Raw genomic sequence first — 14,601 nt, 5'->3', positions numbered from 1 at the left:
TCATTAGCTATTCAGAGAAGAAAAAAATCGTTTTGGGAATGATGGTCAAAAGCTCCTTTTGAGACTTAAATGCAAATATGAAACCTTACGACAGCCATCCGTTCAGCCTTCCCACGCCCCACGTGCAGAACGGCGATGAGCTTTGTGCCAGCTTCCCGACAGGACCCCTCCCTCCGCCGGCTCTGTTATCGTCGGCTCTGTCAGATGGAGACTTGCCTGTGGACTCCCGTTATTTGTTGAATTGAGACAGAAATTACAACTGCATTGAAGGGACAAATGCTAATAAAGTCCAGGGTATTCTGCTCTTTTTTTTTTAATTGAGCTCCATAATCATCAACTAGAATGTCTGATACTTGTACCAATAATGCAAGCGACAGCCCCCAGCAGGGTCTGAGAAGCACCTTGGTGGGACAGGGAAACTTCCTAGGAAACGAAGCAGATGCAGCCCTTTGGGCACTGGCCACCGTCCTCCTTGAAACGTGAGAACAGCAGCACAGAAGCCAAGTGAGTAACAACGGACGGACATCCTCCTCCGACGACAAAACGAAGGTCCTTGCACGAGGCTGATGGCTCCCCTCGGGGTCCGGTTCATTCACAAAGGTCACGGCCCCTGTTTACAAAGCCTTTTACGTTGGCTTGTTTAAAAGGAGACACCAAGTCTCCATTTTGTCTGTTACTTAGTAAACAACGGAAGCCTTACTTTGGAAGTCGGAGTTTGATTGGGACACTGGTGAACTGAAGATGTGTATTGAAGTCGCTGTGACATCAGAGGTGGCAGTGTGCCCTTTCAGACAAGCTGATTATGATGCAGGGAGCAACTGAAGCGCTCTCCCCCTGGACCGCAGTGAGAGGTCTGGGGGCGGGGTGCAGTCGGAAAGCGAGAGGGGGCGGGAGTAACTGAAGGTGGGGTGCAGGGGGACAGGCGGAGAAATACCTGGGATCACAACCGAAATTCTCTACGCTGCTTTCTTGAGCTAAAAGGAGCCGTGTGTGAAGTTCCACAGTGGAATCACAGTCCCATTTCAGCTGAAATTAGCAAAATCTCAGACACTAGAGAGATCACAAATAATTATCAAGCACCATTTTGAGGTTCGCTCCCAGGATGGGCAAGGGTTTGGGTGGAGGTCTCTCTAGACCCACCTTGGGGTTGGCAAGTCCCACCGGAGACTGCAGCCCGGAGAACAGCAAGTTGACTTCCCTCCGTCCTGGGGTCGTCCCTTTTGAGCCCTGAGTGGCTGAGAGCCCCTCTTTGGGTAAGGGACAGACGGGGCGCGAGCTAGCCCTGCTCTCAGCTTGTTTGTGAGGAGGGGCTCTGTGGCAGGGTTGCAGTTCCGATGGCGCCCAAAGGAAGCCTGCAATGCCACCGCCTTTCCTAACCGCCGGGCAGCCGACGGCAGGGCACAGAGCTGTTCAGGGAGTTGTCTGAGTTTTTCTCCAGCCCACCTTCCAGCTGGAGCTGGGCTCAGAATTCCTGGTCCTCTGGCAGTGGGGTGGCTGTGGGCACCTTCCGGATTCTCCGTGGCAGTGCCCTAAGGTTTCCAGTGACCTGATGCCTTTGCCCGCCCCTCCAAGGGCCAGTGCCGGGGTGGGCACAACAGGGGGCAAGGCCCCCACTTACCAGGTTTCTCTCTCCCACGCAAAGCCTTACCCACACAGGAGACCATTTGTTATCATCAAGCATTTACTGAGGGCTGTGCTGGTGCTGGATTCAGGTTGGGGTGCGCGCCTCACTGCCTGCCTGCCCCTCCCCTGAGGTCGGGCAGGTAGCAGGTATTTCCTCAACACCTGCCTGCCGGGGACTGGCATCACATGATCAAACCTGGGCAGAGATCTGCTGAAGGCACCTTGGGAGGCAAAAGGAAAAGGCCCCAAACTCTTGAGGAGGTTTCTAGAAAGGGGGCACCAGAGCTGAATCTTAAAGGAGCGTGAACTGCTAAGTGGAGAAGAAGCGAGGGAGGGTATCCAAGGGGCGAGAGCAGCAGACAGAGGCGTGGCAGAAGGGGCTCAGTGTGACCACACGGGCCGGCTGGCAGAGCCCAGGGCCTGAGGCGTCCTCCACCACGGCACCGCCAGCCACAGGCTGGAAGGCAAACACAGGAGGGGTTGATCTGTCCAGGACTGCAGGGCAAAACGGACCACAGGCTGCTCACATTCCAGCATGGGTGTGCATGCCTGTGTGTGTGTGTGTGTGTGTGTGTGTGTGTGTGTGTGAACTTGGAATCACCTCCAGGCACCTGCTGCTGTGATTCTCTAAAGGAGAAGAACCCAGGAGCCGACTGCGAGGAGCCACAGACCACCGAGCCCCTCTAACCAGCCTTGTGGCCCCCGACCTTTCCCGACTGCTGCCCCCAGCTGCTGCCGAATGGCAGTCACGCCTCCCCCAGAACTCACCCTGCTTCCCCTTCTCCCACTCCCTTTATCTGCAGCCAAAGCTTCCCAACGACTTACACCTCTTCCCCTCAGACTTGGGGTGCAAGCAGCTGGTCATCCCCAGGATGGCGGCCACATCGTCGCCTCCACCCAGGCCTGCGGCCGCTGGCTCAGGCCGAGGGCCTCCAGGCCGGGTTCATTTTTTGGCTAGCGTGTGCCTTAATAAACCGTTTGTGGAGGAAGGTTTTCAGCTGTGAAGCTTGTACTTTGTTGTTTAGCAGGGAAGATTCTGTTCAAATTAGAACACATGTTGAAGCTATTGAAACAGCCGGGATTGCCAACCTTCCTGTCACCTGCCTGAGGCCGGGGTGGGGTGGGGTGGGGGGCTCTCTGTGGACCCTGCGGGACAGAGGGCAGCTGTCCCCTCTCCGACCCTTCTCTCTGCAAACCTCTGACCTGGGGCACAGTGTGGGGACCTGGTGGTCCCTTCCAGCAAGCAGAAGGGCAGCGGAAACAGAGGACTCTGCTCCGGGGCAATCCTGGAATTCGCAAAGTCACGTGGGTAGGGCGTCAAACTCATCAAATAGCCCCGAATGGACTGGGTGTCATCTCTGTGGCCCCAGGGTTCAGGATGACTATGAACAAAACTATCAAGTTACAAGGAGAGGGCTGCAGTTGAATTTAAGGAAGATTTTTTTGTTTTTGTTTAGCACAGATGGCATAGTACAGGGGTACTTTCAGAATGACAGCTCTCTGTCACTGGAATTCGGAGGCTGTCCTAGAGAAGGTAGTTAGTTGGGCACAAGCTTTCCTGCCCCCCCCACCCCCGAGGACCCAGGCCCAGGAGGCCCAGGCCCAGGTGCCCCGTACCCTTCTTGACTAGAAGGCAGTGCTCCGGAGGGACCCGGGTCCCAAAGATTCGAACATGTCCTCCTCCGACTCCCAGTCTGCTGCCCTCCCTTTGACGGGAGCCCACCTGGGAGTCTTGCACTGCAGGAGGCAGCGGTCGGGCCGCCAAGCCTCCTGGGCTTCCTTCTGCAAAGCGCCGGGCAAGAATATTACAGCTGGCAGTGGAAGCGAGGCCTTGTGCACCGCGCACCTGTCGCCAGAACCAGGCACTCGCCCGGAGCCCCAAAATAGCAGTTCAGGAGCTTTCTTTTGCTGAGTCACTCTCCCTGCTCTGCTTCTCCTGCAAATCCTGGCCGTGCTGAGTTTCCTGCGGATCATGACATTCAACATTCGATCCCTAGCAAGGGGACATTCCTTCTTTGCAAAACGGGGCAGGGGGTGGGGACAGGAGAGGTGTGCTCTTCAGCTGCTCCTGGCTGGGTTACAAGGGGTCAGGTGTCCAGGCTGGCCCCAAAGAACCCAGAGCGGGCAAGACGGGTGTTCTGAGATCCAAGCAACTGAGGGTCACATGAGGCATCATGTGAGCTGCTTCCCGGATGAGCACCAGCTGTTTACAACCAGGGCAGGGAGGCACAGGAGAGCTTGTCAATGACAGGCTTAGGGGCTCAGCTGCCCAGAAGTGTAGGCACTCGGGTCCCTGCCCCCCTCTGGCCTCCTGCTCTGGGCGCTGCCTCACTCACCGGCGCTCTGCTTCTCGAGGCCTCTGACACCCTCCCGGGCTCCTCGTCTTGCCCACTTCACTCCCCTGCCGGCTCAACGCCTTCGGCCACCCTGCGTGGTGGGCCCAGCAGCGCCTCGCAGCCTTGTTTCGCAAGTGAGCACACTGAGGCCCCGCGAGGGCCAGCACACAGGCCGCGACTCCCCGTGAGCACCCCCAGGCCCCCGGGCTTCCAGTCCCAGTGTTCCCCCTTCTGGTGCATTCACGGATACCGTCTCTAGACCCGCACGGCCCCGTGTAGCTCGCCTTGGGCTGAGGACGCAGGGAAGCGGGGGTCACCCGACGCGCACAAACCCCCAGACCCAGGACGAGCCCACCCGGACTTGCTGTGGCCCCCGGCACGGAGGCCGCCAGCCCCGCCCTGGAGGAGCCGCGCCTCCCCTTTCTCCCAGTGCCTGGGGCCCTGCTGCGGGCTGAGCCCCGCCGTCACGTCAAGGGGCCCCGCCAATCCCTGTCCTGTGGTCACACCCGCGGCTACCACTATGCGCCTCCTGCCCCTGCATCTGGTGACAGGAGCATCGCAGCAGCCGATGGCGTCCTGGTTGGGTGCCAGTCGGTAAAGCTTCCTACTGCCCTCCCTTCGCCCAAGTCCGGCCTGGGGCTCACCTAGCCAACCCACCAACCACCCACCTCACCCAGCGGACCTTGACTTAAAGGGCCTGCAGGCTCTCACTTGATCCTCACTAACGCATCCTCTCACCACGGACCCTCCCCCTGGGACCTGGACTTCAGAGATCCCAGTACCGCCGAGCTCTTCTCCCATTGTTCAGATGGGAAAACGGAGGGGCATTAAGTCCGCGGCAGAGAGAGGTGTCGAACCCTGGTCTCCTCACTCCTGGGTCAGCCATATTTCTCGACAGTGCCGGGCGAAAAGCCTTGGGGAGGGAGCAATGATAATGAAAGGAAGCCTGAACTTGAGTTTGAGTTGCGGGCGTCGGGGAGTCCTGGGAGCCCCACAAAAAGGCCCAACATGTGAGCTCTTTCTTCTCTTCAATGTGTTAGAATAGCACCTTTTGCTTAATATTATGTTTGCTGTTGCAACAAAGAAGTTGTATGTTACTGAATGTAACAGAGGTTTTTTTCCTGTATAGTATTCTTTTTTTTTTTTTAATTGTGGCAGAAAAGCACAAAACGAAATTTACCCTCCCAACAATTTCCAAGTGCACAGCACGGCACAGTCCACAACAAGCACACGGCTGTGCCCCAGATTCCCAGCACCCCACACCCTTCCGCTGCACCCACGGAGTACCTCACACCGCCTCCGCCCCAGCCTCTGCCAGTCACCGCCCTACTTCCTGTGTCTATGAGTTTGATACATTGTAGGACCTGTAGATGGCTCACATAAGTGGGATGGTGCAGGATGTGTCTTTTTGTGACTGGCTGATTTCACTTAGCAGAGTGTGTTCAATGTCATGCATGTTGCAGCTTATGTCAGAATCTCCTTCCCTTTCCAGACTGAATACTATTCTGTTATCTGCATCTACCACGTTTTCTTTATCCCTTTATCTATAAATGGGTACTTGGGTTGCTCCCACCTCTTGGCTCTAGTGAACAGTGCTGCAGCCAACCCGAGTGCTTTCAAAGGCTGCTGACCCAAGTCAGCAAATAAATGGGCTGGGGGCCTCACGGAGCTGCAGGGAGCCGGGCGCCTTGCAGGACTGTCCAAGTTGGGAAGTAAGATGCGGCAGGCGCTGTAGCTCACACAGTGAGACAGATGTGGGCTGGGCTCTGTCTGTTCTGGCCACTGCTGCAGTGTCCTTCCCACTGCTCTCACACTGCAGGGGTGAGCATTTTCTGGGGCTGTGGCAATGGTCTTGGATCGGCTGCCATTTGTACATGACGGTAAACCCCACGCCAGCACCAACCCTCTGCCAGGGCCCAGGGTAGTAGAGGACACAAGGCCTCCCAATGGGATTGCCAGGAAAAATACAGGATGTGGTGTTTGGAACATATGTGTACTGAAGCATTCTTCGTGTGTGTTCTGTATTTTTATGTGCTAAATCAGGCCACCCTACCATCTAGCCCACTGGAGGCCTCCCTGACAAGCCAGCACCAGGGCCTCTGTCTCCCAACCCAGGTTCCCTCAGAGTGGATGACGTGGACACTTCTGAGCTCCAGGCCTGGCTCGGGGCACTGGGGATGGAGCAGCCCCCCGATCCAGCCAGCTGCCCCTCACGTCACGTGCTTGATGAACCCCTCATCCTTTCCTCTCTTTCTTTGACTCCTGGCAATGAGTCTGCCTGAACTCCCAAGGCTGCCCTGAAATTAATATTTTGAAAGATTTTACATATTTTTAGAGATAGGGGAAAGGAGACAGAAAGAGGGAGAGAAACATTGACGTTTGAGAGAAATATCCATCAGTTGCCTCTCACACGCCCCCAACTGGGGGCCTGGCCCACAACCCAGGCATGTGCACTGACCAGGAATTGAACTGGCAACCTTTCAGTTTGCAGAATGCTGCTCAACCCACCGAGCCACACCAGTCAGGGCTAAAATTCTTATTTTTGAAAATATTTTATTTATTGATTTGAGAGAGGGAAACATGGATTTGTTATTCCAGTTATTTATGCATCTCATGGGTTGATTCTTGTATGTGCCCTGACAGGGAATTGAACTCGAAACATTGGTGCATATCAGGGTGATGCTCTAACCAACTGAACTACCTGGCCAGGACTAAAACTTATATTTTGTGATCTCTCTCTTTTTGTTTCAATTGGGCAACACCATCTGGTGATCGTGAAGCCTCCTGTGCCTCTGCCTGAGCCTCTCTCTCATCATTGGGGAGGAAGAGTAGATGGAGGGGGAGACACACACAGGGGGAGGTGAGGGGCTGGCTCAGTCACAGTGTGAAGAAGTTGGCCCTCTGATTGCCCGCAAGAGCCTGGCCAGGTGAGACTGAAGCGCAGGGGTCTCCTGTGAAGGGGAGGGCAACTGTGAGATCACTGGGAGCAACCTACTGTTCAGCCGGAAGGAGTCCTGAGATGTCTCCAAGAAAGGGGGCCTTTGCTGCCCCCCTCTGGCAGCTCTGGGCACAGACACAGGTGCAGGAAAGGGACTGGGGCGGATGCTGCGGGCAGGGAGCGCTCACTCTCCAGCCCTCGGCGGACTTCTGCCTTTCTTCTTCAGCTGCGAGAAGTCAGAGCCTGGGTCTCCTTGGCCTCCCCAACCCACCCGGGGTGGGCACCCAGCAGGCCTCAGTCAACGCCTGTTCTCCCAGGAGGCCTCTTGTCCGTGTACTGCCTCCCTGTTCCAGAAGCTGATAGAGAAGATCCTTCTCTGCACTGGGAGGCGCTGGCGTGCAGGGGTCAGGGAGAGGGAACTGGAGTTCTGAGATGGGGAAATGCAGGGCTGGCCCCCCGCCTCGTGGGCCTCGGCTCTTGTAGTTCCAGGCTTCAGGGCTTTGGCCCGGCAGGTGGCAGATGGCACCCCAGAACCTACTTACAGGAGTTTAGTGAGGACAGGGGAAGGTCAGGGCCGGCAGAGACCTCCCTCCCCGCCGGCCTTGGGCTCACTGGCAGCACAGAGCCTTGGGATGCTCTGGTTCGTCTGCTCTCACTCTGGCCTGGATTCAGCACGGACGCCCGTGGTCATCCTCATGGCCTCAGGCACTCGGAGGGCTGAGTCAGTGCAGCGAGACTGGTGTGGGGATGGGCGGACAGTCCCCTCCGGGGAGGCGCTGGCAGAGAACCGGCCCTCCGAAGGGCAGAGCTGGGGCTGGGGGCGGGGTGGGGGGCGGTGACGGCAACCAGGCGGGCCTACACTTGTGCGGTCCTGGGCTCTCTCCCGGCCGGGACTGCAGACGCAGTGGCAGGAGTGCAGGCCCAGGAGCTCGATCGGAGAGGAGACCAAGGTAATCCAGGGGGCAGCTGAGGGCACCTAGGGCCGGACCAACCAATGGAGAGCTATTAACTACATGACTGTTGACCTTGAGATGTGACCGGTCTGAATCGAGATGTGCTGTGAGTGTAAGCCACACACTCAGTGCGAAGAATAATGTAAAGTAGTTCATTAATTATTTTATATTACTCACATGTTTAAGTGATCACAATGGACTTAAATGGATTAAATACAATTTAAAAAATCATTTTTTCCTGTACTTTTTACTCTTTAAATGTGTGGCTACCAGAACCACTCGCACTGTGCTTCTGTTGAACGTTGCTGCCTCAGACGCCCAGGGGCACCCCCACAACCAGCTGGGCTGCTGTCAGGCGCAGCTCCACCGGGGCCTGGGGGGACCCTGCCTCACTCTTCTGACCAGTAGGGTGTTGGGCTGGCCAGGACAGGAGGGGCAGGCTGGGGTGCCAAGCCGGGGCAGCAGGCCAGAGCTGCTCCACGCCTGGGTGGGATGGGCTGGCTCCCAGGATCCCCAGGTTCACTTCTAATGCTTTTCCGCATTGTGGCGTCACAGAACTTTGGCTCTAGAGGTGCCTTTGGGGACTTGCCACTTACTGCACTGGTGAGGAAATGGGGCAATTCTCTGCCTGAAAGGACTCAGTGGGTCCAGAAGCTAGATTCCCTGTTCAACCCTCTCCACACAGCCTCACCTTGGGCTCTGAGGTTTAAGACCCCTGCATGCAGAGTTTAACTGGCCTTTCCGTGAGCCACGCCCTCTACTGGGAATGCTTCTGGTCTCTTCCTTCTACCCGGCTCCCCTGGGACGAGCAACTGCTTATTTTTCAGGTTCCATTGCCTGGAAGCTCTTAGAGCAGGTCCTGGGGCAACACATAGCCAACGAGCCAACACACTGGCAGAACCAGGTGTACAGTCAACAGATTCCTTGTTGAGTGAATGAATGAATGAACGAACGATGTTGCATCCTGAGTGTCCCCCTACCCAGACCAGCCCAATGACTCCCAGTTCCTCCCTCCTGCCTGGACTGTGAGCTGCCCTAGACAGGGCCGGTGACGTTTCCCACACTTCCCAGAGCCTGGAGTGGAGTTCGTTCTCAGAAAACAATGAATGAAAAACAACCCTGGGCAAAATTCTTCCCTGATGTAGGGACAGATGTCCAAGCTTGCCTACAAACGTTCCCACTGCCCCAAGCAGGTGGTCCACGGGAGTGGCAAGAATCCCACAGTCCTGCCTGTGACGCAGGGCTTCACTTCTTACCAGAGGTGTGGCTTCAGGGACATCTCTCACATGCTCTGAGTCCAGGGGATGACGACAGTGAGGAGCCAAAGAATCCCGGCCCTTGAGCACAGCCCCTGGTGTGACTTGGATGGAGTGGTCGCTGTGGCCATCACTATCATGACTCCTTAGGAGGCAGCAGTGGGTCCCGGGGGACACCCAGGGGACACTGCCATCTCACGGAGCCCACTGTCTGGTGGCTGCACAGGACCCTCGGACCCCTTGCCCTACTCAGTGCCATGAAGAAGCCTCACACCAGCCAGCACAGAAAACATTGCTTTATTAACTGCGTTTGCCAACACATGAGGAGTGCAGAGGGCTCCCTGAGACACAGGCCCTGGTGGGGGCCGGGTCGGGGAGCCCGTGAGTGAGCAGGACAGGATGGGGCTGAAAGCTACGTAGCAGCGGCAACACAGAGTCATGCAGGGCTCGGCAGGCGCCGGCCACACTGGGCGGCCATACATTCTATTGCTTGTTAGGGGGAGCGACCACGGACAATGTACAAAAAGGAGAAATAGGTCTTTGCATTAATGAAAAATACATTTTTTTCTCTACAAAGGAATCTTTTCTAATACAAGAAAATAAATATTGCAACATAAGCCAAAAATAATTTAAAATTGCTCTTTTCAATATATTTTCAATATTTCTCTTGTATATTAACAAATGGCACATCACTTTCTTTGAAACAAAGACAGGAGGAGTCCCCTCCTGTGACATTCATTTCGCCCCCCCCACCCCGAGCTGACGTGGAGCACAGTGCTGCGTATCCCAGGGACGAGGCGGCAGGAAGTGCCCTGAAGAACAACCGCAAGTCCCAGACTCCAGCCCTGGCTCTTTGGCCAATGTGGCCAGATGGGCCAGGGGCGTGGGAAGTGGCCTCCCCAGGGGCCCTGCTACAGGTGTCCAGGTCATTCTGCAGAGCTGGGCCTGGGCAGAGGTCGGCCACCCCGGCAGCAGGCACGGGAATGCCGAGTCCGGCCGCTGCCAGTGTCCGAGTCGAGCAGTTGATCCTCTAGGGACGCCCCAGCGAGTCCCAGTGTGCCCGCCCACGGTGCACACAGACACACGCGCACAAATGCAGTCCAGCCCCACATCTGGGAACCAAGGTGGCTTCTCCAAGAAAACTGAGCCCCTCAGACGCTCACGCACTGTCACCAGGTCAGAGCTCACTTAATAAAATAAATCCTTCTACCCCTCTCCTCCTTCCTTGTTGTAAAATACATCTCTGATCCACAAAAATACTTTCCTTGCACACTATCCTTTCTCACTGTGATGGGGGTGAAGGTGGTGGTGGGCAGCTGGGGTCGGGGAAATGGGCATGACAGCCAGAACGAGTCACAGAGCAGCTTCACCCTCCCTGAGGGCTGGTATGGTCAAGTGCAAGGTCTGCCCCAGCCTCTGGCCTGGAAAGGCCTCTCCCGCCTTCTTCCCACCTCTACCTTGGGGGCGGCAGAGCGGTGAACACAGTGGGCAGTGGGCCAGAAAAAGAGTGAGGGGTCGTGGCTGATGGTGGAAGGGAGTGGAAACTGGCGTCCTGTCTTCCTGGTGGACACCCTGCAGGTGGACAGTGGCCTGCCGAGGCAAGGTTAGGGCTTGTCCCAGGAACGACCCGGTCCAAACAGAGCGAGAGCTCAGAGAAGAGGGTCAGAACCCAAGGCCAACTTGAGCAGAGGCTCCCCAGAAAGGGCTGGCTGCCCTGCCCACACCAGGCCCACCGTACCCCCACCCTGGTCTCTCCCACCCCCAGGGAGCCCAGACTGTGCCTCCCGGTGGAGGAAGAGGTCAGGGGGACGTGCTGAGCCTGCTGGACCCAAGCCACCCCTGGCCCCCCTGCCCCATGTGCCCCGGGGAGAGTTTGGTTGTTCTTTAAGCTCTTCCCTTTTTTCCCTGCGAGGTCAGACTGGGCAGTCCAGCACAGACAAGGCCGTGACCTGAAGCACGGGGAGGAAGGAGGTCTGTTCAAAGGCAGTAAACGGAGAACCGGGCTGGGACGCTGCTGCTAATGCTGCACTGGCCACGACTACCGACCGAGGTGACAGGCAGCCTGGCCGCTGCCTGGTGGCCCGTGCCATCCCAGTGCCCAGAATGCTTGCAGCCCGCTGGGTCCGCTCCCCTGCACTTAGTTCTCATCTTTGTTTCCTATTTTGCTAAAATTCACATGAAACTGAGTATCGATGACAACGCCACTGTCGTACCTTGATAGTTTTGAAGTCGGGGGTGAGTGTGTCTGCAGTGGGGGAACCTTGCGGCCGAGACCCTGGCCGTGCCGGTTTCGCCACCAGTGTTCCTCCCCCCCGTGAGTCTCAGTTTCAGAAAGCTCGAGGTGGGCCCGGTCCGGGACCTGGAACCCAGCACCCAGTCCCTGGTTCCCACAGCCGAGCAGCAGAACCGCATCCTCTTCCAAGAGCTCGGGCTTGTCTCCTTGGTGTGCGCAACAAACGTGGTTCTGTATTGGTTGCTAAAGAACTCCATTTAAAAAAAAGTCCAAGCGACAAGTTGTTAGGTCCAGGCTGTGCTGTATTATGGTCAAAATATTCTTTGGCATCCACAGAATGATTCGACTGATTCACTGGACTTTTGCAAGGTTCTTGTTGGAGAAGTTCTGGCGTATGACCAGTGGCGGAAGTGACCCAGAAGTAATTCACAAAAGGAAAAAAAAGACATGTTTTCACTGAATTCCTTTTTTTGTTTGTTCCCTGAGCTATCACCCTGGGGCCACTCCACTAAATCTCTTCAGAGCGACTACCTGGGACCTGGGGCTGGGAGGCTGGGGGAAGGCGGGGGGGTGGGAGGGGGTGGTGAGTAGGAAAGGCAGGTCGGTGGTGGGGAGGGCAGGGTGGGAAAGGGGGTTAAGGCTCGGAGGGAGAGGAACCAGGAGCCTCCAGCAAGACTCAACAGCCGCAGCAGCCAACGCGGCGGCCGCCTGGGCCCCGGGATCCCACTGCTAGTTGGAAGGGAGTTCCCAAAAGGAAACCGAGGAAGCAGCTCATCTCTTAGCCGGACTGGGAAACTTGAAAAGGCAACCGGTCTGGTCTGGGCAGCTGTCTGGGAGTGACCAGACTTCAGCTGAGACTGGCCACTAAGGAAGGAAGGAAGTCGGAGCCCCGGAGCGACCCTCTGCAGCAGGTGAGTGGGTGCCCACGCCCCGGTCTGGGCCCTGGCCCTCCCTGGCAGCCCTCCACTGGCACTGGCGGCTGGCTGCTTGGGAGTCCCCTGAGTAAGTGGCACAGCGCGGGAAGGATTCTGGAAACCCCTTCCCAGAGCTGCAGGGCTGGGCGCTGGCAGGGACAGAGCAGCAAGGGAGTGGAGGGTCTCGGGGTGGGCGGGCACGCCTTAGATAGATGTGGGTCGACAGGACGGCTGTGGTTCCCCTGGAACCGGCGGGGCCCTCTGCGCCCTCAGTGCTTTCTTGTATGAGCTCGTTGTGCTTGTGACAGTGAGTAGACTCTGCTGGGTGCCGGTTACACGTACACTTCCTTGGGGGTCAGTGGAGTGCAGCAGGACCCCCCAAAAGGACTCCAGTGGGATTTGAGGGCAAGGTGGGCAGGCCCTGGCCCGGCCCATCTGCCATGAAATAATGCCCAAACGACAGTCTGTGTCCCCCAGTGGTGGCGGGCTGGCGCCCTGAGCTTCCTTCACTTTGTCTGCATCTAGCCGGGAGCCCAGTGGGGCCACAGGGGCCGGGTGAGGATGCCTCAGTGGCAGCAGAGGTGCTGCCAGGACCTGGCCCAGCCCTTGCAGCCGGGGCCACGGAAGGAGTCCTAAGGTCCTCGGCCAGCACAGAGGAAAGACAACAGTGTGGAACTTGACACTCTCTCTATATTAAAAATAAAACCTCAACAGAGTGGTGACCTAGAGGGTCTGAGACACTCAGCAGGTTGGAAATGGCAGTTGTGTCTGGGCTGAGGCCTCCTCGGGGGACTAGGACAGGGCCTGAGGTGGGGGCGGGGGGACTTAGGAGGCCAAAACCCCCATGCGGACCACCTCCTCAGCCCCTGCTTCCCGGGGACCCCGCTGCAGCCCGCTGTCCTCGGCCTCCACGTCGGAGTCGCTCATCTCCCCATCAGAGAAGAAGCCATCTGTCTCAGCGTCAAAGCGCAGGCTGACCTTTGGCCTCTCAGCCACAGTAGAAGGCGGTCCTGTCCCAGCGTCAGGCCTGGCGCCTGACGACCTCCGGGTTCCCTTGCTCTCGCGGAACGGCCGAAGCCGGCCCGAGGGCTTGGGGCTCGCCGTCGGGCCAGGCACTTGGACATTCGAGTCGGCAGCCGTTGAGGCTGCCTCGTCGGGGGTGTCAGGGGCCAGCAGCGGCGGGCTCTTGGGGGCTGCTGGGATGGGACAGTCCCCAACTGTAGGACTGGACGGCAAGTGAGAAGGCATTCGCCGTGGTGGTTTCCTGGCGAGTGGTCCTTGACCTTGACCCCCCACATCCTGGCCCCAGGACTTTTTGGGGGGTTTGTCTGGAGTCGTCCGTGAGCCAGACCCATCCTGTGGCGGTTTCTTCTTGGCAGGCGGGCGGGTGGTGCGGCCTCGGGCCTTCCTGGCAGGGTCGCCGGGCCGCAGCGAGGGGTCCCGCATGAAGCTCAGCAGCGTCTCCTCGTCCTGCAGCAGCTCCTCCGACAGCAGCCCCGGGGTGGGGTCCTCCCGGTGCCCGTTGTTCAGGGACCACTCGCTCATGGCCATGTTCTCCGCTGTGATCTGCACCGACTGCGCCAGCCAGCTGTTGAAGAAGGTGCCGTCGATGGGGAAGGAGGTGGACAGGCCTGGCGGCGGGGAGAGAGGAGGACGGTGAGATGCCCGCAGGTGCACGTCCCTACTCTCTTTCAGGAAGCCCTGTCTGACCCAGCATGCCAACAGGTACCTTCCTCCCTGCAGGCTCCCTGTTCAAAAGTTACTAAGAATTCCAAGGTACCCACAGTAAAACATTAAACCAAGCAAGGGCCTTTGATACTGCACAGGTGCACACTCATGAGGCGGGCCCTGCCCACCACCCCCATCCCCAGGGTGTAGAGGGGTGAGGGGAGTGGGTGGTGGAGGAAAATGCCCTCCAGCCACCAGGGGGCGCTGGGTTTCTATGAGCACTACCTCTCGGAGTTTCCAAAGCAAGGAACCTGGATAAGGGTGTCAGGCATGAACAGGGTACTGAGGCATCAGGGTGTAAAGTCACTCTTGGATATTAGGGCTTGCTCTAGCCCTGGGCCATCCCTCTCTATTCAGGTCTCGGGAGAGCTGGTGAGACCGGGCCTCCCACTGGACACACAAGCAGTCCCCTTACTGGGACTGAGGGAAATGAAGATGACCTGGCGTTTTTCTGCTAGAAATGAGGTTGAGAAGGGCACTCCCCCGGTCCCTGGGAAGTGTGCTCTAGGGGAGGCACAGGATGTCCTGGGACATAAAGCCCACTGCGGGGGTCCCCTCAAGGGTTGCTTGGCGTAAAGGGGCAGTGGTAAGGAGGTCTGTGACAGGGAAGATAGGCTGGG

General features: G+C 57.6%; 1 protein-coding gene across 12 annotated transcripts in view; it reads right to left on the bottom strand.

Annotated features, from left to right (window-relative positions):
• Nucleotides 1-9,387: 9,387 nt before the first annotated feature.
• Nucleotides 9,388-14,601, bottom strand: part of JADE2 (jade family PHD finger 2) — a 49,091-nt gene continuing 43,877 nt past the window's right edge. For all 12 annotated transcript variants that reach the window (XM_037150843.2, XM_037150846.2, XM_037150849.2 and 9 more), the window contains one exon: nucleotides 9,388-13,884. In XM_037150843.2, coding sequence (XP_037006738.2) covers nucleotides 13,079-13,884 — 806 coding nt within the window. In that variant the 3' untranslated portion in view covers nucleotides 9,388-13,078. The remainder of the gene's footprint in view (nucleotides 13,885-14,601) is intronic.

This window comes from Artibeus jamaicensis, unplaced genomic scaffold (assembly GCF_021234435.1).
Source record: "Artibeus jamaicensis isolate MK-2021 breed Jamaican fruit bat unplaced genomic scaffold, CSHL_Jam_final contig_786, whole genome shotgun sequence".
Taxonomy (NCBI): Eukaryota; Metazoa; Chordata; class Mammalia; order Chiroptera; family Phyllostomidae; genus Artibeus; species Artibeus jamaicensis.
The sequence above is the reverse complement of the archived record's forward strand: the minus strand, read 5'-3'. Positions and strand labels throughout refer to the sequence as shown.